This window comes from Mesoplodon densirostris, chromosome 12, assembly GCF_025265405.1.
Source record: "Mesoplodon densirostris isolate mMesDen1 chromosome 12, mMesDen1 primary haplotype, whole genome shotgun sequence".
Lineage (NCBI taxonomy): Eukaryota > Metazoa > Chordata > Mammalia > Artiodactyla > Ziphiidae > Mesoplodon > Mesoplodon densirostris.
In genome coordinates, this window is record NC_082672.1 from 17076676 (window position 1) to 17101922 (window position 25247).

Consider the following 25247-nt stretch of genomic DNA (forward strand, 5'->3'; position numbering starts at 1 on the left):
GCTGAGCCCCACTGCAGCACTAGCGGTCTGTGATTTTAGGTTTGCTTCTCTCCTAGTTGGAGTTTACTTCATCTGCTCTCACTTTTCTGCTGTCATCTGGGTGTTACAGGCTGATTCATGTCCCCGTGAAATTCATATATTGATTCCCTAACCCACAGTACCTCAGAATGTGATTATATTTGGAGGTAGGGTTTTCACAGAGGTGATCAAATTAAAATGAGGTCTTCAGAGTGGGCCTTAATCCAGGATGACTGGGATCCTTATAAAAAGAGGAAATTTGGATATAGACGTGAACACACATGGAGTGAAGACCGCGTGAAGACACAGGGAGAAGACGGCCATGTGCAAGCCAAGGAGAGAGGCCTCAGAAGAAACCAACCCTGCTGACACCTTGAGCTCAGACTTCCAGCCTCCAGAATTGTGAGAAAATAAATTTCTGTTGTTTAAGCCACTCTGTCTGTGGAACTCTGTTATGACAGCTGTAGCAAACGAATGCACTGGGTTACACCACAATGAGTTTTCTGAGCTGTGAAAGAAGTTCCATGTGTTTTTCTTAACAGACTCAATACTGGTAGCCTAAAATAGACTTTTCTTTGGCAGGGTATTCAAGATACTTTTAAAAATCGATTTCTTTGTCATCAGGTGGAAGTAAATTATTTTGGTAAAATAAATCCTCTTTATTTTTATTTGAAGGGAGTTTCACAGTTTTGACTCACAGAATTGTCTTCCTGAATGGCTGTGGATCATCATTTTGCCTTTTAAGAAATACTGCCATTACCTATAAAATTCATTTGAGGCCAAATAGCTCATTGGATAAGCCTGCAGGTAACAGCACGTTTATAACGAACTTCAGAACACACAAGCTGCTCCAGAGTCCTGGTTTTGTTTAGTACTTTTGCCTTTAAAGTTCACTCAGAGTCAAACATCTTGTGACTGGGTTACAGACAAATTAACTGATAAAGAAAGGTAACCACTTATCACTTTGCTGTTTAAGACTCTCAGTTTCTTACTTGAAGTTAAGCACGTTATTTTTACCAAAATGGATTTTTCTTTCATCTAGTACCAAGATTCTGGTTCTTTTCTTTTACAAAATAGTCACATGGAGTTGGATTGGAGTGTCCAGTATTTAGAAAGCATGGGGATTCCCTCTCTGTCTCTGTGAGTTCCATTTGATGCAGCAGTGAAACTTCTCAGGAAGAGCATTTCTGGATTACAGCCTGCTCACCTGGGGGGTTAGAATCACCCACCTTTGGAGGCTCTACATGTCTGAGAAGGAGATCAGAGTACTCGCTGAGCGATGTGGGATGGCACAGCCTTATTTTCCCACGTGACTGCAGGCGGGCAGCATAGATACCCCGCTATCATGGCTGGGGATTCCGATGAAGCAGCCTGACATGCAACCAACCAGTGCACATAGCAACGAAGCCAGCAGGTGTTTAGTGTCATCTAATGATAAGAGTTTCTAGATTGTTAAAAATACATCTTTCCCAAAGTCACACCTTAAGGAAGAAGCTTGGCCTACTAAGAAGGCTGAGGGGGCAGTGAGGATCTGCAGGCACCTTTATTTCCAGCCATGGGCAGAATGGAAAAAATTTCAACTGATTTATATTCATTTATTTATATGGGTAATGAATAAGTTAAGGAACACTTCATCTCAAACACAGATTGCTTTTATTTTAGCTAAGCTAATGTTTCAGTTCCATATATATTTTTGAATTTCCATCAATGTCAAACACCATTTTTTCTTCTTAAAAAAAACCACAAAAACAATTTACAAGCACTTTTACGGCACTCAAGGAAAGTAGGCTGAAGGTTCATAATAATACTTTTCCTTTTAAAAAAACATCCATCAGACCAAAATAAAATCATTTTAATTAACTCCTTCCTGAGTAACTAAAACCTTGGAATGTGCTGAAAGCTTATAATAAATAAGGCAGTCAAAGATCAACCAGCTTAAAATGTATTTTTTAAATTAAACTATGTAAAATGTACAATATATTTCATGAAGTACAAACTGTGTTGGGCTCAGGGCCAAAGAAACGTTGTCGTGTGTACCAGAGAAACTGAAGAAGTGCCTTGACTTTGAGGGCCTAGAGGCTGTTTGTTGGGGCAAAATTACATTAAGGCCCTGTAAGTAAATCAGCCAGCCTCTTTCGCTGCGACGTTATAATGATCACTGCTGACAATAAATGCCTTTGAACACACAGGTAGAAGTGCCCATGTGAACTTGCACTAAGAAGATGCACTTTTTTTAATGACCAATTGTCCTGATGTGCTGACAACAGCAAAGAACACTTAGCAGACCTTATTTTCAGATAATGAGATTTTGCACAGTGTGTAAACTAACGATCATTCTTTATATGCAATTTCAAAGGACTCACAAGGTACCAGGCAGCAGCTCTTGCTCTTTTGTTGAGTATGAGAGCTCTTCTCCGGGTTGATTTTTAAAGGAAGCCTAACGGTAGGGCCCTGGTCTCTCTAAACAGGACAAAGGATATTTCCTCTTCTAAGAACATTTCCCTTCATCACTTCCCTGCCCCAGTTCTCTGAGGCAGAAAGGAGGCCCACAAGTGGCCAAATGCCGGACTCTGTGCCTCTGTGGTCCCAGCCTTCACTGGACTCCTGCGGGGTGGAGCCTTCTCAATACATCTCATAATAAAGTAGCTTTAGGGCACACTTGACAGGTTCCAAATGACTTGCTTTATATCTTGGCTACCGTCCAATTTTAGTGAACGAAGAAAAAATTCTAGAGAGACTTGTTGGTTTCTGAAAAGCAGAAAATGTGTAGCTTGTGTAAAGTCAGAGTCTTATTTACTGTTAAGTATTCCCAACTCACACTTTGCTAGTGCTCTTGAAGGGCTGGCTCTAGGGGAAAAAACATGGAGACAAAATTTGTCCCAAGTACCTTGCCTATCACCAGCACCTGCACCCCTGCTTCTCAGCTGGCTGTATATTATCCACCCAAGAGTATATGTATTTTCGAGGGGGGGTGTTGTCAAAGATGAAAACATCTCAAATCCAAAGAAATAGATTTCTAATGACTGAACCAAGGCATCACGGTGATGGGCAGGTGATGGGAATGGGAGGGGGAAGAGATATTTTGGAGGAATGGAACTGCCCGACTTCTACTCAGATCACTTTGGGGGCAGACAACTACTCATAAATCTAGCCAAGCAGTCTCTTACCCAGAAGCTCCTGCTTCTCTTCCCGATGTCCTAATAAGAGTTCTCATCAGGGAGTTGCTTCCATAATAAGTGGAACTATATTTTGACTTCTGCCTGCACAGAACTCAGTATCCCTTTCTGAGCCCCCAAAACACCAAAAACAAGTACCTCTTAAGGGACGAGAAGGTAAAAGATACCAGCTACTTTGGGACACAGCTGGCCAGGGGTGTGCCTGATAGATCATGCATCGTCTGTGGTCAGGCTTGGAACTTATGCCACAGGAGTCAAATGTCAGAGCTAAGTGGATTCCTGGGTCTCCAGTTAAAGCAATGCTGGTAAGAGACATGTTTCATATAGGATGCAAAGGACACAGCCATGCCATTTTCCTAGGCCACATGTCCTCCAGAGTTGATCTGTCTTGCCTATGCTCTTCTTTACACAGCCAACAAACTCTTTTCCTGGCTATGCTACTTTGAAATCTGTCAGAATGGTGCTCGGAAATGAAATGTCTCAATGGAGTTTGCCAAGCGCTTTGACCTTGAGAGGTACTCAAGGCTCTGGACTGGTGAAGGGTGTGGCACAAGCCTACTTACTCTTTCAGAGATAATAAACGTGGTGCTCTTGGTGAAAGTGTCTCCTGAGATAGACCAGAGGCAGAATTCTACCCATGTGGGCAGAAACCACTTACCCAGGGACATCCTCCCTTCTGATGTCCTTATCTGTCTGGCCTTCTCCTCTTAGATCCTTCTAGAGTAGATTCCCTGGTCTCTGAACTGGCTTTGTGTTTCTACTGAAATATACAAGTCTGGATGTTTCCTACCACTGAGGTAATATTTTTATAGGTCATCTTACAAATGATAAGTCATTGGGCTATAGGCTCTATTTCTCCGCTTTCTCTCGTTTATGCTAGGGGAAGAAAAGCTATTTTAAGACGAGATGCCTTGTGATGGAGCCATGTAGTGTACCTCAGAAGAACCCAGGGAGCCAGAAACACACAGAATAAAATCAAACAAATAAAACCCGCAAAACCGGGCATCTCCCAATGACCCCAACCTGTGGGAACGTTTTGTTCTTTTTAATGCTGCCGAGCATTAATTTCGTCCCTTAAGGATTTTTCTTCCCCAAACAAAACACTTTCTGGAAAGGGAGATTAAGCCATTGGAGGCCACACAGAGCTGGCATCACCTCTTATAAATATCTTCGAGCCACTTCTCATCGTCCTGTTCCTCGTCATCAATCGGCTCCTCTGTTTCCAGTGGGGTCGGAATGAAGAACTGAGGTCTCAGCACGGGGTGGCTGACCCGGGACTTCAGTCCGAACTTGCGCTTCAGCAGGTGGAACTGCTCCTTGACGTAGTGGTAGAAATCGTACTCGTATCTCATTCGCTGGTAGAGAATCTGCACAGCCTCAGGAGAGGGGACGGTCTTCTTCACGGTCACAGTCATGTTTCCAAGTTTCCTATGCTCTGCAAAAGAAGCAGGGTTGCACGTGAGCCGTTGTCTGCAATGCTGCAGCTTAAAGGGGATGATGGTGAGGTCCTGTGTTACCTGCATAATACTGGCAGCTCCTAAGGAAAGAAACTAAACATTCAAGGAACAGAAGGGGTAAATGGCTTCCCAACAACACTGGGAAAGATTTCACCGTATTCCATGTGTTAATATCAACACCAGTTGACTAAACTTAAACTAGCTAGCATCCCTTTCGTGGGATGTGAATGATGAGATTTGACCACAATTTAATGGTAACTATAAGTTATACTTTTTCTTTTAAACCCCACATTTGTTTATTTATTTATTTTTGGCTGTGTTGGGTCTTTGTTTCTGTGTGAGGGCTTTCTCTAGTTGTGGCAAGCGGGGGCCACTCTTCATCGCGGTGCGCAGGCCTCTCACGATCGCGGCCTCTCTTGTTGCGGAGCACAGGCTCCAGACGCGCAGGCTCAGTAGTTGTGGCTCACGGGCCCAGCCGCTCCGCGGCATGTGGGATCTTCCTGGACCGGGGCATGAACCCGTGTCCCCTGCATTAGCAGGCAGATTCTCATCCACTGTGCCACCAGGAAAGCCCCTATACATTCTCTTGAGCAGGAAAATCTACCTGCTTTTCATTTTTATTTCCTGTTACTTTCAGAAGGAAGAACAGAAAAGAGCTGTCTCACCACTTGCTAATCATCTTGGTTTTTTATTTTAAAATATCGACATCTATTATTTAAAGTTTAATTTGATACAAACGCCATTGCATTTCACTATTTCAGCAAGGTGTCTGCTGAGAAAAGTAAAGGAAGGACTGTTAGATTCCCTAAATACAATTTTAACTGTTGTCAATTTTGAATGGTTATTATTTTATTGTGGTAAAATATATAACTAAAATTTGTTTAATTTTATATTAACACTTAATAACATAAAATGCTATTTATATGATTGATATATATATATATATATATATATATATTTTTTTTTTTTTTTTTTTTTTTTTTGCGGTACGTGGGCTTCTCACTGTTGTGGCCTCTCCCACTGCAGAGCACAGGCTCCGGACGCGCAGGCTCAGCAGCCATGGCTCACGGGCCCAGCCGCTCCGCGGCATGTGGGATCTTCCTGGACCGGGGCATGAACCTGTGTCCCCTGCATCGGCAGGCAGACTGTCAACCACTGCGCCACCAGGGAAGCCCTATATATATATATTTATATGACAAAATTTTAAACATTTTGAAGTGTACGTTTTGGTGGAATTAATTACATTCATAATGCTGTGCAACTATTACTGCTATTTTCAAAATTCTTTCATCACTCCAAACAGGACCTCTGTACCCATTAAACAATAGCTCCCTTATACCTCTCCTCTTCCCACCCTTCCCCAAGTAACCTCTAATCTACTTTCTGTCTATGAATCTGTCTACTCTAGGTACCTCATATAAGTGGCATCACACAATACTTGCCCTTTTGTGTCTGGCTTTTTTCCACTTACATAATGTTTTCAAGGTTCATCTATTTTGTAACATGTATCAGTACTTCATTAACTTTTATGGCTGAATAATATTCTATTATATGAAAGTACCATAATTTGTTTATCCATATATCCATTGATGGACATTTGGGTTTCTCTACCTTTTGGCTATTGTGAAGAGTGCTGCTATGAACATTTCTGTAAAAGTCTTCATTTGAGTCCCTGTTTTCAATTTTTTTCTGGGATTCTACCTAGAAGTGGAGTTGCTGGTTCATACGGTAATTCTATGTTTAAATTTTGAGAAACCACCAAACTATTTTCCTCAGTGGCTGAACCACTAAATATTCCTAGCAACAATGTCTGAAGGTCCCAATTTCTCCAAATCTTCTTCTACAATTGTTATTTTCCATTTTCAAAAAATTGTAGCTATCCCAGTGTGAACTGGTATCTCACTGTGGTCTTGATTTTCATTTCACTCATGGTTAATGATGCAGAGCATCTTTTTCATGTGTTTGTTGGTCATTTGTATATCCTTTTTTGATAAATGTCTATTCAAGTCCTATGCCTGTTTTGAATTGGATTGTTTAATTTTTTGTTGTTAAGTTGGTATTTTTTTTAATATATTCTGGATATTCTACATATATATCAGGAATATGATTTGCAAATATTTTCTCCCATTCTGTAGGTTGTCTTTTTATCTGTTGATAGTTTTCTTTGATGCACAAAAATCTTTCATTTTAATGAAGACCAACTTATCTATTTTTCTTTTTTGTTACCTGTACAAAGTGGGTTTGTGATAGAACATTTTGTAATATCTGTCTTCACTAAAGATATTAACTATAGCTACTCTGAGGCGACACATGTTAATAGGCTTGAAGTATAGATCTCTTTGGGTTTTTAAAAGACAGAGCTTAAAAAGCTGGTATTAGGGCTTCCCTGGTGGCGCAGTGGTTGAGAGTCCGCCTGCCGATGCAGGGGACACGGGTTTGTGCCCTGGTCCGGGAAGATCCCGCATGCCGTGGAGCGGCTGGGCCCGTGAGCCATGGCTGCTGAGCCTGTGCGTCCGGAGCCTGTGCTCTGCAGTGGGAGAGGCCACAACAGTGAGAGGCCCGCGTACCACAAAAAAAAAAAAAAAAAAAAAAAAAAAGCTGGTATTAAAGATAAGACAAGGCATACAGAGGCCCCGGAAAAAAATTCGCTCATTTCCAGACTCCTCTGGTGCCTTCCTCTTGAAGCACTCTAAATGTGTGGTGTCTTGCTATCTTATGCCAGAAAAATATTAGGATTCCTATGATTTTAAAATAAATTCTTTAGTTAAATTATTTGACCCAACCTATTCCGAAAAGAATGTAAAGAATTTTATGAAAATATATATGATGCAATTAGCTAAACAGTTAAGGAAATTGGGCAAAGGGAGAATGAAGGTAGGAAAGAAAAAAGGAGAAAGGTCAGTGTTGGGGGTAACGGCTGCCCCTCCCCATATGGGAGGGTCTCCATAGAGCCATGCTCCTGCCTCTTGCCCCAGCCCCTCATTCGGGGAGGTAAGCCAGGTTCCAGGGCCAGATGGTTTTTCTGATTGTGCCTTTGGGATAAAGGATTGAGATGCGCTCTCCTCTGGGGAGACTGTACCTGTCTGCAGAGACTTCACATCCTCCTGCAGAGGAGGGCGAGGGCTTTCAGCCATAATCTGTGACTCGATGGGCAAGTCTGTGGAAGTCAGGATGGAATGTTACCGGTCCATTTCTCCTCACACCTCAGCTGAGTTCTCCCACTCAGCTTTACTTGGTAATAAAGCTGACATTTCAACCTCCATCTCTCTGTCTCCAGTATTGATTTCTCACATAGTTTAGAACCCAGGCAGGAGGAAATGGGTGTTATTTAGTCATCCATCTCTCGGACCCCAATATCGAGGAACACAAAATATATGTTGTGAAGTCCTAATTGCTTATGTAGGAGGTGGGTCAAGAGTTTGGCCCTAAACTTTCTAGCAGCTAACAAACAGTGTATATTACTCTTCATGTAAAACAATCCATTCACATCTATTCCTAGTTGTAATGCCATAAAGAAATATATTCTATGAATTTTCATAAGAAAAATCTGTAATGGAATTAGCAATATTTTGATAACATCCTTAGAGTAAGTTCAGCCATGGGTTTCATGGGGGCCAGAGGAAAGTGGCACGTGTCAGGTTCTCAACTCTGGCTTGATTGGGGAACACATTACAGAAAATCTGGAGCAGCAGTTTCTAACTCTCCTGAAAACCTGACTAAAGCTCATGTTCAGGAAGATAGGGAGGGTACATGGAAACCCATATATGAAGATCTTAGGCATTTATGGATCTGTAGGACCCCTGATTTTGAGAAACCAAAAAACTGCACTTCCTTCAACAATCTTTCATACACTTTGTTTGTTCTAATATTAGCCCCAGTGTAATTGATAAATATTGGAATTAGTTATTTTATGTGCTGGCCTGATATACAGTCATAAACATTGCAATGGGAAAGAGAGGAGGACTTAGATTTACATTTTATGAAAAGGGAGGGGCTTAACAGTGCCTGGAACTTAAATAGAAGGCCACCCTACCCTGTTTTGGAGGAAGGCCCAAGAGAGTAAGCATAGGGGAGCCTGGTCTTTGTAAAGAAGTAACTTGGGGTCTGCTCTATTGCAGGGCCTCAAAGTTCTTTAAGGTTGAAATACTGTTTTCCTCAAAATAATGTACAGCAAGTGTAATCACTAACTACAAAGCCATCCCAAGAGAGTACCCAGTGAATTTTTAACCTAGAGCAAGATAACTTCTTAGACTAGTCTTCAAAATAAATTAGATACAAAATGTTGATCTATTTAAGGGGGGAGGGATTAATTTGGATATTGGAATTGACATATACACACTACTATATATAAAATAGATAACTAATAAGACCAGCTGTATAGCACAGGGAACTCTACTCAATACTCTGTAATGGCCTATATGGGAAAAGAATCTTAAAAAAAAAAAAAAAAAAGAGAGAGAGTGGATAGCAGTGCTGTGCATGGCGCTTATCCCAGACAAGCTGAGTTGTCTGCATAGCCATGTCACACAAGGAACTCTGATCTGAAGTGCTGAGTGCAAGGCCTTTGCACGCGGCACCCTATGAGATAAGAGTTTCAAAAAGTGCATGTGAAAAACCGTCACCTGGGATCCACTGTGCTGATTCTGATCAAATAAGTTAAAGGTGAGCTGGATGGACTAGAGAAAGCTCCTAGAATAGACTCAGTAGCCATGTGGTGAAAAATGGAAAGACTCCAAATGAAAGGAGCCTGGATCACAGTATCACAACTAGGAGGAATGTTGTCCATCCTGCAACATCAATGCTGGATTGTGAGCATCCCCATATTTTATTGACAGCTCTCATCTGCTTTCATCTCTTCTTGAGGATTTATGCCTGTGTATGAGTGCATTCAGAGCTTCAGCATTCCAGCATTAATTACAATATGAACGCACTCCTTCACATTGTGCAATACAAAGACTCTGGATGCATCATTAAAAGAGAAAATCTTTAATACTAAAAACTCAAAAGAGGAGGACCTTCAAAATGACAGAGGGGTAAGACGCAGAGATCACCTTCCTCCCAACAGATACATCAGAAATTCATCTACACGTGGAACAACTCCTACAGAACACCTACTGAACGCTGACAGAAGACCTCAGACCCCCCAAAAGGCAAGAAACTCCCCACGTACCTGGGTAGGGAAAAGAAAAAACAGAGACAAAAGAATAGGGACGGGACCTGCACCTCTGGGAGGGAGCCGTGAAGGAGGAAAGGTTTCTACACACTAGGAGCCCCTTCACTGACGGGAACTGGGGATGGCAGGGGGGAAGCTTTGGAGTCACGGAGGAGAGCGCAGCCACAGGGGTGCGGAGGGCAAAGCGGAGAGATTCCCGCAGCACAGAGGATCGGTGCCTTCAGGCACTCACCAACCAGCCCGAGAGGCTTGTCTGCTCGGCCGCCAGGGCGGGCGGGGCTGGGAGCTGAGGCTCGGGTTTCGGTCGGAGCGCAGGGAGAGGACTGGGGCCTGCGGCGTGAACACAGCCTGAAGGGGTTAGTGCACCACGGCTGGCCGGGAGGGAGTCCGGGAAAAAGTCTGGACCTGTTGAAGAGGCAAGAGACTTTTTCTTCCCTCTTTGTTTCCTGGTGCGCGAGGAGAGGGGATTAAGAGCGCTGCTTAAAGGAGCTCCAGAGACGGGCATGAGCCGCGGCTAACAGCGCGGACCCCAGAGATGGGCGTGGGACGCTGGGGCTGCTGCTGCCGCCACCAAGAAGCCTGTGTGCGAGCGCAGGCCACTCTCCACACCTCCCCTCCTGGGAGCCTGTGCAGCCCGCCACTGCCAGGGTCCCGTGATCCAGGGACAACTTCCCCAGGAGAACACACGACATGCCACAGGCTGGTACAACGTCACGCCGGCCTCTGCCGCCGCACGCTCGCCCCGCATCCATACCCCTCCCTCCCCCCGGCCTGAGTGAGCCAGAGCCCCCGAATCAGCTGCTGCTTGAACCCCGTCCTGTCTGAGCGAAGAACAGACGCCCTCAGGTGACTACACGCAGAGACGGGTCCACATTCAAAGCTGAACCCCAGGAGCTGTGCGAACAAAGAAGAGAAAGGGAAATCTCTCCCAGCAGCCTCAGGAGCAGCAGATTAGATCTCCCCAGTCAACCTGATGTACCCTGCATCTGTGGAATACCTGAATAGACAAAGAATCATCCCAAAATTGAGGCAGTTGACTTTGGGAGCAACTGTAGACTTGGGGTTTGCTGTATGTGACTGACTAGTTTCTGATTTTTATGTTTATCTTAGTTTAGTTTTTAGCACTTGTTATCATTGGATTTGTTTGTTGGATTGGTTGCTCTCTCTCTTTTTTTAATACTTAAAAAAAATTTTATTTTAATAATTTTTAAAATTTTAAATAACTTTATTATATTTATTTATTTATTTTTCTTTCTTTCTCCCTTTTCTTCTCAGCCACGTGGCTGACAGTGTCTTGGCGCTCCAGCTGGGTGTCAGGCCTGAGCCTCTGAGGTGGGAGAGCCGAGTTCAGGACATTGGATCACCAGAGACTTTCCGGCCCAACATAATATCAATTGGCGAGAGCTCTCCCAGAGATCTCCATCTCAAAACTAAGACCCAGCTCCACACAATGAACAGCAAGCTCCAGTGCTGGACACCCAATGCCAAACAACTAGCAAGACAGGAACACAACCTCACCCATTAGCAAAGAGGCTGCCTAAAATCATAATAAGTTTCACAGACACCCCAAAACACACCACCAGATGTGGTCCTGCCAAACAGAAAGACAAGATCCAGCCTCATCCACCAGAACACAGGCACCAGTCCCCTCCACCAGGAAGCCTACACAACCCACTGAACCAACCTTACCCACTGGGGGCAGACACCAAAAACAATGGAAACTACGAACTTGCAGCCTGTGAAAAGGAGACCCCAAACACAGTAAGTTAAGCAAAATAAGAAGACAGAAAAACACACAGCAGGTGAAGGAGCAAGGTAAAAACCTACCAGACCTAACAAATGAAGAGGAAATAGGCAGTCTACCTGAAAAAGAATTCAGAGTAATGATAGTAAAGATGATTCAAAATCTTGGAAATAGAATGGAGAAAATACAAGAAACGTTTAACAAGGACCTAAAAGAACTAAAGAGCACACAAACAATGATGAACAACCCAATAAATGAAATTAAAAATTCTCTAGAAGGGGCTTTCCTGGTGGTGCAGTGGTTGAGAGTCTGCCTGCCAATGCAGGGGACATAGGTTCGTGCCCCGGTCTGGGAAGATCCCACATGCCGCGGAGCAGCTAGGCCCGTAAGCCATGGCCGCTGAGCCTGCGCTCCACAACGGGAGAGGCCGCAACAGTGAGAGGCCCACATGATGCAAAAAAAAAAAAAAAAAAAAAAAAAAAAATCTCTAGAAGGAATCAATAGCAGAATAACTGAGGCAGAAGAACGCGTAAGTGACCTGGAAGATAAAGTAGTGGAAATGACTACCGCACAGCAGAATAAAGAATGAAAAGAATTGAGGACAGTCTCAGAGACCACTGGGACAACATTAAACCCACCAACATTAGAATTATAGGGGTCCCAGAAGAAAAAGAGAAAAAGAAAGGGACTGAGAAAATATTTGAAGAGATTATATTTGAAAACTTCCCTAATATGTGAAAGGAAATAGTCAATCAAGTCCAGAAAGTGCTGAGAGTCCCATACAGGATAAATCCAAGAAGAAACATGCCAAGACACATATTAATCAAACTATCAAAAATTAAATAGAAAGAAAAAATATTAAAGGCAGCAAGAGAAAAACAACAAATAACGTAAAAGGGAATCCCCATAAGGTTAACAGCTGATCTTTCAGCAGAAACTCTGCAAGCCAGAAGGGAGTGGCAGGACATATTTAAAGTGATGAAAGGGAAAAACCTACAACCAAGATTACTCCACCCAGCAAGGATCTTATTCAGATTCAACAGAGAAATTAAAACCTTTACAGACAAGCAAAAGCTAAGAGAATTCAGCTCCACCAAACCAGCTTTACAACAAATCCTAAAGGAACTTCTCTAGGCAAGAAACACAAGAGAAGGAAAAGGCCTACAAAAACAAACCCAAAACAATTAAGAAAATGGTAATAGGAACATACATATCGATAATGACCTTAAATGTAAATGGATTAATGCTCCAACCAAAAGACACAGACTGGATGAATGGATAAAAAAGCAAGACCTGTATATATGCTGTGTACAAGAGACCCACTTCAGACCTAGGGACACATACAGACTGAAAGTGAGGGGATGGAAAAAGATATTCTATGCAAATGGAAATCAGAAGAAAGCTGGAGTAGCAATTCTCATATCAGACAAAATAGACTTTAAAATAAAGACTATTACAAGAGACAAAGAAGGACACTACATTACGATCAAGGGATCAATCCAAGAAGAAGATATAACAATTGTAAATATTTATGCATCCAACATAGTAGCACTGCAATACATAAGGCAAAAGCTAACAGCCATAAAAGGGGAAATTGACAGTAACACACTCATAGTAGGGGACTTTAACAAACACCCCACTTTCACCAATGGACACATCCTCCAAAAGGAAAATAAATAAGGAAACACAAGCTTTAAATGATACATTAAACAAGATGGACTTAATTGATATTTATAGGACATTCCATCCATAAATAACAGAATACACTATCTTCTTAAGTGCTCAGGGAACGTTCTCCAGGATAGATCATATCTTGGGTCACAAATCAAGCCTTGGTAAATTTAAGAAAATTGAAATTGTATCAAGTATCTTTTCCGACCACAATGCTATGAGACTAGATATCAACTACAGGAAAAAATCTGTAAAAAATACAAACACATAGAGGCTAAACAATACACTACTAAAGAATCAAGAGATTACTGAAGAAATCAAAGAGGAACTAAAAAAATACCTAGAAACAAATGACAATGGAGACACGACGACCCAAAACCTATGGGACGCAGCAAAAGCAGTTCTAAGGGGGAAGTTTATAGCAATACAATCCCACCTTAAGAAACAGGAAACATCTCGAGTAAACAACCTGACCCTGCATCTAAAGCAATTAGAGAAAGAAGAACAAAAAACCCCCAAAGTTAGCAGAAGGAAAGAAATCATAAAGATCAGATCAGAAATAAATGAAAAAGAAATAAAGGAAACAATAGCAATGATCAATAAAACTAAAAGCTGGTTCTTTGAGAAGATAAAATTGATAAACAATTAGCCAAACTCATCAAGAAAAAAAGGGAGAAGACTCAAATCAATAGAATTAGAAATGAAAAAGATGTAACAACTGACACTGCAGAAATACAATGGATCATGAGAGATTACTACAAGAAACTACATGCCAATAAAATGGACAACCTGGAAGAAATGGACAAATTCTTAGAAAAGCACAACCTTCTGAGACTGAACCAGGAAGAAATAGAAAATATAAAGAGATCAATCACAAGCACTGAAATTGAGACTGTGATTAAAAATCTTCCAACAAACAAAAGCCCAGGACCAGATGGCTTCACGGGCGAATTCTGTCAAACACTTAGAGAAGAGCTAACACCTAACCTCAAACTCCTCCAAAATACAGCAGAGGGAGGAACACTCCCAAAGTCATTCTACAAGGCCACCATCACCCTGATACCAAAACCAGACAAAGATGTCACAAAAAAAGAAAACTATAGGCCAATATCACTGATGAACATAGATGCAAAAACCCTCAACAAAATACTAGCAAACAGAATCCAACAGCACTGTAAAAGGATCATACACCATGATCAAGTGGGGTTTATCCCAGGAATGCAAGGATTCTTCAATATACATAAATCAATCAATGTGATAAACCATATTAACAAATTGAGGGAGAAAAACCATATGAAAATCTCAATAGACGCAGAAAAAGCTTTCGACAAAATTCAACACCCATTTTTGATAAAAACTCTTTAGAAAGTAGGCGTAGAGGGAACCTACCTCAACATAATAAAGGCCATATATGACAAACCCACAGCTAAACATCGTTCTCAATGGTGAAAAACTGAAATCGTTTCCACTAAGATCAGGAACAAGACAAGGCTGCCCACTGTCACCACTATTATTCAACATAGTTTTGGAAGTTTTAGCCACAGCAATCAGAGAAGAAAAAGGAATCCAAATCAGGAAAGAAGTAAAACTGTCATTGTTTGCAGATGACATGATACTATACAAAGAGAATCATAAAGATGCTACCAGAAAACTACTAGAGCTAATCAATGAATTTGGTAAAGTAGCAGGATATAAATTTAATGCACAGAAATCTCTCACACTCTTATACACTAATAATAAAATATCTGAAAGAGAAACTAAGGAAACACTCCATTTACTATTGCAACAAAAAGAATAAAATACCTAGGAATAAACCGACCTAAGGAGACAAAAGACCTGTACGTAGAAAACTATAAGATACTGATGAAAGAAAACAGATGGAAAGATATACCATATCATGTTCTCAGACTGGAAGAATTAACATTGTGAAAATGACTATATTACTCAAAGCAGTCTACAGATTCAGTGCAATTCCTATCAAACTACCAATGGCATTTTCCACAGAACTAGAACAAAAAATTTCACAATCTGTATGAAAACAAAAAAGACCCCGAATAGCCAAAGCAATCTTGAGAGAGAAAAACGGAACTGGAGGAACCAGCCTCCCTGACTTCAGACTATACTACAAAGCTACAGTAATCAAGACAGTATGGTACTTGCACAAAAATAGAAGTATAGATCAATGGAACAGGATAGAAGCCCAGAGATAAACCCACTCACATATGGTCACCTTATCTTTGATAAAGGAGGCAAGAATATACAGTGGAGAAAAGACAGCCTCTTCAGTAAGTGGTGTTGGGAAAACTGGACAGCTACATGTAAAAGAATGAAATTAGAACACTCCCTAACACCATACACAAAAATAAACTCAAAATGGATTAAAGACCTAAATGTAAGGCCAGACACTATCAAACTCTTAGAGGAAAACATAGGCAGGAACACTCTATGACATAAATCACAGCAAGATTCTTTTTGATCCACCTCCTAGAGAAATGGAAATAAAAACAAAAATAAACAAATGGGACCTATTTAAACTTAAAACCTTTTTCACAGCAAAGGAAAACATAAACAAGATGAAAAGACAACACTCAGAACAGGAGAAAATATTTGCAAATGAAGCAACTGACAAAGGACTAATCTCCAAAATATACAAGCAGCTCATGCAGCTCAATATCAAAGAAACAAACAACCTAATCCAAAAATGGGCAGAAGACCTAAATAGACATTTCACTAAAAAGTATATACAGATTGCCAACAAACACATGAAAGGATGCTCAACATCACTAATCTTTAGAGAAAGGCAAATCAAAACTACAATGAGGTATCACCTCACACCAGTCAGAATGGCCATCATCAAAAAATCTACAAACAATAAATGCTGGAGAGGGTGTGGAGAAAAAGGAACCCTCTTGCACTGTTGGTGGAATGTAAACTGATATAGCCACTATAGAGAACAGTATGGAGGTTCCTTAAAAAACTAAAAATAGAACTACCATACGACCCAGCAATCCCACTACTGGGCATATACCCTGAGAAAACTATAATTCTAATAGAGTCATGTACCACAATGTTCATTGCAGCACTACTTACAATAGCCAGGACATGGAAGCAACCTAAGTGTCCATCATCGGATGAATGGATAAAGAAGTTGTGGCACATATATACAATGGAATATTACTCAGCCATAAAATGAAACAAAATTGGGATATCTGTAGTGAGGTGGATGGACCTAGAGTCTGTCATACAGAGTGAAATAGTCAGAAAGAGAAAAACAAATACCGTATGCTAACACATATATATGGAATCTAAAAAAAGGAAATGGTTCTGAAGAACCTAGGGGCAGGACAGGCATAAAGACGTAGACGTAGAGAATGGACTTGAGGACATGGGGAGGAAGAAGGGTAAGCTGGGATGAAGTCAGAGAGTGGCATGCATATATATCCACTACCAAATGTAAAATAGATAGTGGGTAGCAGCTGCATAGCACAGGGAGATCAGCTTGGTGCTTTGTGACCACCTACAGGGGTGGGTTAGGGAGGGTGGGAGAGAGATGCAAGAGGGAGGGGATATGAGGATATATGTATACACATAGCTGATTCACCTTGTTTTACAGCAGAAACTAACACAGCATTGTAAAATAAATATACTCCAATAAAGTTGTTAAAAAAAAAGAGTGGATACATGTATATGTATAGCTGATTCACTTTGCTGTACACCTGAAAGCAACACAACAGTGTAAATCAACTATACTCCAATAAAAATTTTTTTTAAATTAAAATAACAAACAAATAAATAAAATGTTGCTCTATTTAGTGGATTGAGTTGACTTGCTCTAATGGGTTATTAATGTCAAGCTAGAAAAATTTTGTGAAGATTTTTTAAAATGATGGCATGATGGATTTATAGGTTTCCCTGTTTTGTTGTGATTAGGTTAACTTGGTCGATAGATTTAAAGCTACTCCTGGTTCATCACAACAAAACTCTCTTCCCTGCATGTTTTTCTCCATGGCTGGGGATAGGCAAGTTGGTGGGTGGGCAGAGCAGGTATGTCAAAGATGATAGTATGTCATTCAAGCACAATGGAAGGAACCAGGATATATTTACATCATTCATTAATTGATTTGTCAAGAGATGGGGATGGTCTCAGCTGAGCCTGATCCCCTGCGGTGTATTTTTACAGTAACAGTTATCTTTAGTGAGGACCAAGGTGTACCAAGCACTAAACAAGGCACGTATACATGGAATCGTATTTAATCCTCACATTAACCCCTCATGGAAGAGCCATGGTATCGATGAAGAAACGGAGGCAAAGCAAGACTCTGACTGGTTCAAGGTCGTGTAGCTGAAAAGAGGCAGAGGCAGGAGTGCTCTTCAGGGCTCTATGCCCGGTGCTCTTTCCCTGCTTGTCCCTTAAGTGTCAGCACTCCCAGGGCTCTGGTCCAGCCTCTTCCCTTCTCCCTTCCTTCCTCTCGGGCTAGTGTCATCCAACCCTCCACCCTCTAGTTTTCATACCACTGTGGACACAAAACCAAAAGTTTATATGAAACAATGATAGCTTCTTTACCCTTTTGTTTTCCAGAGAGCTGCCAAATTTGATAGGAAGGTTAATGATATTGCCAGAGGGTTATGTCATGGTCAGAAATAGGAGGGCAATTTTGTGGCAGGAGAAGCGGAGATTCAGATTCAACCAACACTGATGGCAAATACCTATTATGGGTTTGGATTATGCCCACATGTATGTTATTTTATTTAATATTCCCAATCACCCTTTGAGGTGTCTTGGCCCCTATTTTGCAGATGGGGGAATAGAAGCTTTTGGAAATTAAATGACTTATCCAAGGTCACATAGCTAGTGAGTAAGCCACAGAGCTGGAATTGGAGCCCAGGTCTCTCATTTGTGATGAGGTTTCCCCTAAGTACTTGGCCATAACCAGTGCAGCCTTCGTGAGCCTGTAGAAAATTATCACCTTCATATGGAAAGAGTAGAGGGCAGTCTGCCTTTTATGGTTAGTGGAGAATTTTTAAAATCACATTTCGAAGACATATGGTTAAGTGTCTTGCTGTACAATGATCAGTGCTATGGAAAAATCATTCCAGTGCTAAGTGTTCCACATTTTTATAAAAGGCCAGACTTTCCCTCCAAACAAAACAAAGCTACGTGAACTATGGAATCAGCCTCTTTCCAGGTTGCCGTAATAGCAGTAGCAGAGGAAGTTGTTAGGAATTGTTGGAGACTGTTGCTATTTCAGCCAGAAAACAATCATGCTTTAAAAATCCATACTTATTATCAGTATTCTTTGGGAAATGAAGCAGCCCATGTTAGGTGGGCATATACTGTAGAGCAAAATCATCAAGAAGTGGAGGCCTAGCCCCACGTGCATCCTCTGAAAAGCAGGACCCCCGAGATGACTCCAAGGGGCTCACATCTCTTGTGCCCTCGGTGAACATTTCAGAAGGAAGACACAAATACAGAGCAGCTTCCATTAAGGCAGGGGCAGCAAGCAGGCAGCCTGAGATCTGACTGGCAGGCTCTGTGTTATTTGACCTGTGGGGTATGATTTTAAGAAACTGACTTAGTTGTTGGAAGATTTGGTCTACTTCACAGGGAATCTGGATTTCTGGCTTCTCTCAAAGTGAGGCGATATTCTTCAGGAGCTGAGCGTGGCTGTCCCCTCAGAGGGGCCAGGGCTCTCTGTTTTGTCTCAGACTCTAAATGCCAGTTCATTCTTTTATGTTACCTGCCTGGCTGCTATAGAAATTTGAGTTTTATGCTTCTGACGAAAAGGTTTTGAAATTCTGGGTTTCATAAAACCAGGAAGCAAGTGCTTTTGTGTCAAAATTTAAGCTTCAGTTCAGCCTCATTTGTGTGTCCAATGTCACCCCCCCTTCCTTTTTTTCTGTAAGTATTTACTGAATGACTTTTCTGCACCAGGCACAGGAGTTACTAGCAGTGAATGTAACTTCATCATCATCATCATCATCATCATCAGGCATTTCTGAGCACTTTCTCAGTGCAAGGACTGCAAGTTATCTAACGCGCGTTTAATCTTCCCAAAGCCCCCAGTGAGTCAGGCTCTCTTATTATCATCATTTTACAGATGTGGCACTGGAATTTGGTAACATGCTCAAGGTCACACAGCTCGTAAGTGGAGATGCCACAATTTGGGGCTGGGACAGTCTGACTACTGAGCCCAACCAAGCTCTTAACCCTTCATGTTGCTTATGGCTGAGGGAGCACCCCTCCTCACGGGCCTGCTCACCGGTGGGGCAGACGGGGCATTCCCCTCCGGTTGGTTTGATGTTATCAGTGTTTCCTCTCCTTGGTCAGAAATCCCTAGAAGAGGGACCAAGCCCAATGGATTTGTCTAACTACTCCGCATGGAGTTGGGTCTTTCATAACTACTATGATTATTGAATCCCGTAGAGGTGCTGTGTGTGCAAGTCTGAGTGTATAGGGTATGTTTGTGTGTGTGTGTCTGTATGTGTGTGTGTGTTTCAACCAAAAGATGGAAAACTTTTAGGAGGCCTCTGAGGCACCATGAAACTTTAAAAATATTTTCCCTGGATTTGTTTTCTTCACATGCCCACCAGTTTCATCTAGCTGTTCTCCTAATGCAGCCTATTTTGCTGCGAGTGTCTGGAGAGGGATGATAGCCCTCTGTCTTTGTACTTCCACAGCTCAGCACCTGGGGAAACACAGCACCCTCTGTACATGCTCATCGAGTGAATGAAAGAAACCAACAGAAGGAAGAGGGTGTAGTCAGACCCGAAGAAGGCTTGGCTGTGTCTGTGAGGTGCAGACACAGCCAAGTGGAGACAAAGGCAGTATCTGAGTGTGCTTAAGAGAAAATTCTCAAGAGACCCATGAATGCCGGGTGTACCCTCACATCTGGGATTTTTTAGCTCCCACTGGAGTCTATAAATTCCAGTGTTTAGCTTTGTGGTTCAGTTGCCTCTTTGGAACCATAGTGCTGGCCATGTCCTGTTTTCCTGCTCCTGTCCTTTAATTAATAAATACATTTTGGCAAAGAGAAGCTGTGGTTTCAGGTGGCTTTTAATTTTTTTTTTCATTTTTCTTATTTACGTTGAGGGATTGGCCAAAGAAGCCCATTAAATCACAATAATTGCTGAAAATTTCCTCAAAGTAAGCACTGGTTTTGAGCTGTGAAATGATCAGAAGGGCAAACAAGCAAACAAAAAACAACTTCTGATCTTCCGATTTGAATAGCAAAAGAAGGATGATTTTTCCTTACAGACATGTCCAAAGTCAGCCACAGAATCAGGACTGTGTGGGGACAGACTCTTCTGGGCTCCCAGACTCTGGCCTCTTCCTGAGAAGTGGCCCTGAATGGGGACCCTTTTTATACTGTTGACCCTCAACAACAAAAAATTTGCAGTTGGTCATCCAATACTGGGAGAGAAAAAAACCCAAGACTATATAATAAGGTCAGTTGGGAGACTGCTGAGTTGGGTCAGATTTCTGCATTATTTTGTTTGTTTGTTTGTTTGTGGTACGCGGGCCTCTCACTGTTGTGGCCTCTCGCGTTGCGGAGCACAGGCTCAGGACGTGCAGGCTCAGCGGCCATGGCTCATGGGCCCAGCCGATCCGCAGCATGTGGGATCTTCCCAGACCGGGGCACGAACCCGTGTCCCCTGCATCGGCAGGCGGACTCTCAACCACTGCGCCACCAGGGAAGCCCAGCTTTCTGCATTATTAAAGCTTTATAGATAGTGATATAAACAGCTCAATAACCAAGCCCCACACGCACACATATTCTTTCCACAGCCCATCAAAATAGCGTCCCCTTCGTCTGCAGAGAGCTCCGCGGATTCACCTGTTTTCAAATATCCCCTCCTTCCTTCATGCAATCCTCACAACCTGTTCCACAGACACGACGGCCTGAGAAGTCACAGGACTGGCTCAAGGTTGTACCAGTGACTGTCCTGAGACTAGAAATCGAGCTTTCTGATTCCCAGTCTAGCACCTTTTGCTTCATCACTGGCTGTTAATTTCCAAATTGCGTGGAAATCTATAACCACCCACTTCCCCTTGCCCCGTGTGTACTCTGGCATTAAGGAGATGGGTTGAAAAGAAGGGCTTGAGTGTTCTAAGTCAAGGAGAATGCTTTGGTGAGTCTGGGAGAGTCTGGTGAAAAACCTGCAAGCCAGCAAAAACGTTTTCAGACTGAAAGGGACTGTGTCTTTTTCATTTTTGGCTCCCAAGTGCCCAGCTCCACGCCTGGCACATAACGACCCTCAATAAAGGTTTGTTGATTTGAAACCTGTATGTTGAATCCATCTGTAAGACTGGATTAACCCAAAGGGCAACTTTTGGTGTTGACTGTACCTATGTTGTTTTTGCAAAATTCTTTCCTTAGCAGAAGGTCCTGCCTGAGCAAACTTTCCATTTCTAGAAATCAAATTTCTTTAGGGTAGGCTGATAGAGGAGGTGAGGCTTGCTCTGGAGAGGGAGAGGTATTTGCTTTTCTGGGCCACTCCATTGCACAGCACTGTGTTATGGTGACAGATCACTTACAAAGACTTAGCAAAGCTTAAGAAATACCTCGATAAGGGACATTTGCTACAAACATAAATACCTTTGTAGAAACATAATATCGCTAATGAATTTATGCCACATATATTATTTACAGCCATTCACTAAAGAAATCCAAACACTGTTAGGACAATAAGGCATCTGTGTGACCTAATTTTGCTATATTACTTAATTGTAGTTAAGTAATTAAGTTGTTCAATTACTTAATTTGTCATCATTTGGGGGTGCTTTTTATTTTTTATTTATTTTTATTTTTTATTTTTATTTTTTTATTATTTTTTTTGCTGTACGCGGGCCTCTCACTGCTGTGGCCTCTCCCGTTGCGGAGCACAGGCTCCGGACACACAGGCTCCGCGGCCATGGCTCGCGGGCCCAGCCGCTCCGCGGCATGTGGGATCCTCCGGGATCGGGGCACGAACCCGTGTCCCCTGCATCGGCAGGCGGACTCTCAACCACTGCGCCACCAGGGAGGCCCTGGGGGTGCTTTTTAATTGCTATTTCTCCATCAGCAAAAGAAAATGTTTCATTTGGAAGGAAAACATTCATTCAGATCACATGCACTTGACCCAAGTGCAAAGAGCTTTGCTGTGGATATAATTTAAACTGTGGCTCATTGGCCAGTCTTGCACGCTCCCTGGAGAAAGAACCATTGGGAGTATCTTCAGAAGGCTGGTGTCTCTGGGAAAGGACCGCAAAGGAGAAGGTCTACAGTGACCTTGGAAACGCCTCCGCCTGTCTGCACAGAATGCCGGCCAGTGGGAGGCAGGCAGGCTGGGTTCCCCAACTCATTGCTCCTCCCAAGGCACTGCTAAGCAAACACCGAGAGCTTAACTTTTGAATGTGATGCTAAATATCATTTACCAGTAACCTGTCTGTATGCAAGATTGAGCAGTGACCAACTGTGCTCCCAACATGGCCTCAGGCTGAGGTCATACATGGATTTTGCTTTACTGCCCAGGATCTGGGCATTTTTGCAAAAGCAGTGGCTCCTTCCACCTCTGCTTCACTGCCATTATATGTGGACTGGTTCATAACCTTCAGAACTCTTAAAAGTCCCTCTAACGTAAATAAAAAGGAAATCACAGACCTGCCCCGTGAAGTTCCCCTTCCCACCCCTCTTCATCTGTCAAACGTGCATAATGGAAAAATGATGTAGCCCTGGCTCTGGGCCAAAATAAACAATCTGGAAATACTGTGTAAACCCAGCTGCTGCACTGGAGGACACAGGCCTCGCTTTAGGACCTCCGAGATGGTTAACCATATGCAAAATAACAAAACCTCACCACAGGCTTGCCGTCTATTCTGATGCTGGGCTGGTTTTGGCATTCCTTCCCTTGATCTAAGTAAATGCACACTCCACACCTACCAAAGCCCCCTTTCCCCAACAACCCGAGTTTGTTTGAACCTGGTCCAGCAGAGATTATGTGCAAGCGATGAATACAAATTGAATAACAACCAGAAGTTGGGCCAAATTTTACCACTGGAAAAAAAAAAAAGCATCATCAAAAGACAGGCATCAATTCTTCAGCTTCAGGGTAGTTCAGTGGTGATCCACCAACAGGCCCTGCTGTTTTAAGAAGTGGTCTGTGTTAAAAACTGGGGTTTACGAATCTCAGGTTAGATTATATACAGACATTTCCAGCACCCAAGGGATGAGGCATACATTCTCAGGTGGCAGGTGTGATGAAAGTCACGGTCAGGTGGAGAGGGGATGGGGCTTTGGCCAGCGTGAGGGAAGCATGGTGGGTACACATCCCTGGGCTGCTGCTGCAGAGCCCCACTCCCTGCCGGCTGCTCCCCAAACCGTGTGAACACGATGCTTGTCACAGATACAGCAAACTCATTTCCTGAATTATATAGGGAGGCCACACAGTTCAGACACATGCGGCTCCCCTGCAGCTGCCTGAACCAGAAACGAAGGTGTGTCACTGTGGCTCGCAGCAACGAGCTGGGCTGAACGGGCCACGTTTGATTTGTCACTGGGATGATGGATGGTATGTTAAGACCAGCTTCTTGGAGGTAAGGCAATTAGGGGAGAAAAGAACAAAAAGCACTTCATGGCTGACTCGGAGCTTGGGGTTGGTAAAGTACACAGAGGGATTTTTTTCCTTTTTTTTTGCAATCTTCAGATCTGGAAATATCAATAATTAAAAAATAAATCGAGTTCACTTTGAATTTCAAGAGAACCTTTACTCTCCGTGGCCAAGTGAAAGTAACATGATTTACTTTTTTTTTTTAACGCCTGAAACTGCTAGGCTCCTTTGATGGAAGAGAATAAAGACTTTTTATAACGTTTCTACTCTGCTTTGAATTTTGGAAGCTGGAGCAAAACAAAAGGAACCAGAAAGAAAAAGTCATTGGCCTGTGTGGGGTGGGTCACAAGGGCGCATCAAGGCCAGGGCACTGGCCCCGTTTGGGAAGGCAGCAGGCACCCAGCCCTGCAAGGAGGCATGCATTTCCAGAGACGTTGCTCAGGCAATGTCCTAACCCCGTGGAATCTTGAGGTGAGGGCGGCCCAGCGGAGGAGCTTCTGGGTTCTTTCCTGGGTGAGCCAACTCCACAGCACTTACCCTCAGAATCTGCCCTAATTGCTGGGGGTGGGGAGTGGTGGTAATTAGTTACTAGCTTGCGTGGCCTCTGATTGCTCATTCATTACCTCTGCATTGAGCACCTACTAAGCAGAGTGACTTCAGGAAATAAAGGAACCGCTAAAGCTGAAAACACAGGCTCCTTGCTGGAGGAGAAAAAGTAAACAGTAAAGAGAGAAACAAATGTACAATCCACCCGACAACTTTTCAGGAGATCTGAAAATCCCTCCTTCACTGCGGGCCGGGAAGGGCTCCCTCAGAGGGGAGCATCAGAGGAGGGATGAGAAGGGGGGGCCACCACCAAGGGGTGGGCGTTGAGGGCTACCTTTGGTGTCCTTCTGTAGGACCAACGAACACCCGGCTAGACGAATTTAATATGCAACAATTCACCTGGTGAGCCGGGTGACCCCCGCAGTGACTGCCCTACAAGGGTCTGTGGCCAGGCCCTTGAACTTGCATTTCCGATTAGCACCCCAGGTGATTGTGATGTGGGAACTGTCCAACCCCACTCAGATCCTAAAGCTTAGGGTGAAACATGTCAGGGCTGGAAGGATGTCCCAGCTCATCTGTCCAGATACTCATGTGCTCTGAGTAATCGGGGCGGGGGGCACTCCAGTGCCCACAGGGACAACTGGCCCAGCTCCCCCACTTTCCCTGCTGCCCTGGTCCACTGGGTGGAGGGCCATTTGCTCCTGTTTCTTTCTCCCCAACTTTGGCCTCATGACCCAGATCATAAAAAAGCTGCTACCATATTTCTTTGAAAGTACAGCCCACCCAATTATACATGCATGCTTTCCCCAACACAGCATTTTGCCATCAAAATACTGGCTTGATCCTGAGAATGGCAATAACAGAAGGATTTATTT

The 25247-nt window shown here is 42.9% G+C and overlaps 1 protein-coding gene across 1 annotated transcript in view; it reads right to left on the minus strand.

Annotated features, from left to right (window-relative positions):
• Window positions 1–1632: 1632 nt before the first annotated feature.
• Window positions 1633–25247, minus strand: part of UST (uronyl 2-sulfotransferase) — a 293926-nt gene continuing 270311 nt past the window's right edge. The window contains exon 8 of the mRNA XM_060114685.1: window positions 1633–4629. Coding sequence (XP_059970668.1) covers window positions 4346–4629 — 284 coding nt within the window. The 3' untranslated portion in view covers window positions 1633–4345. The remainder of the gene's footprint in view (window positions 4630–25247) is intronic.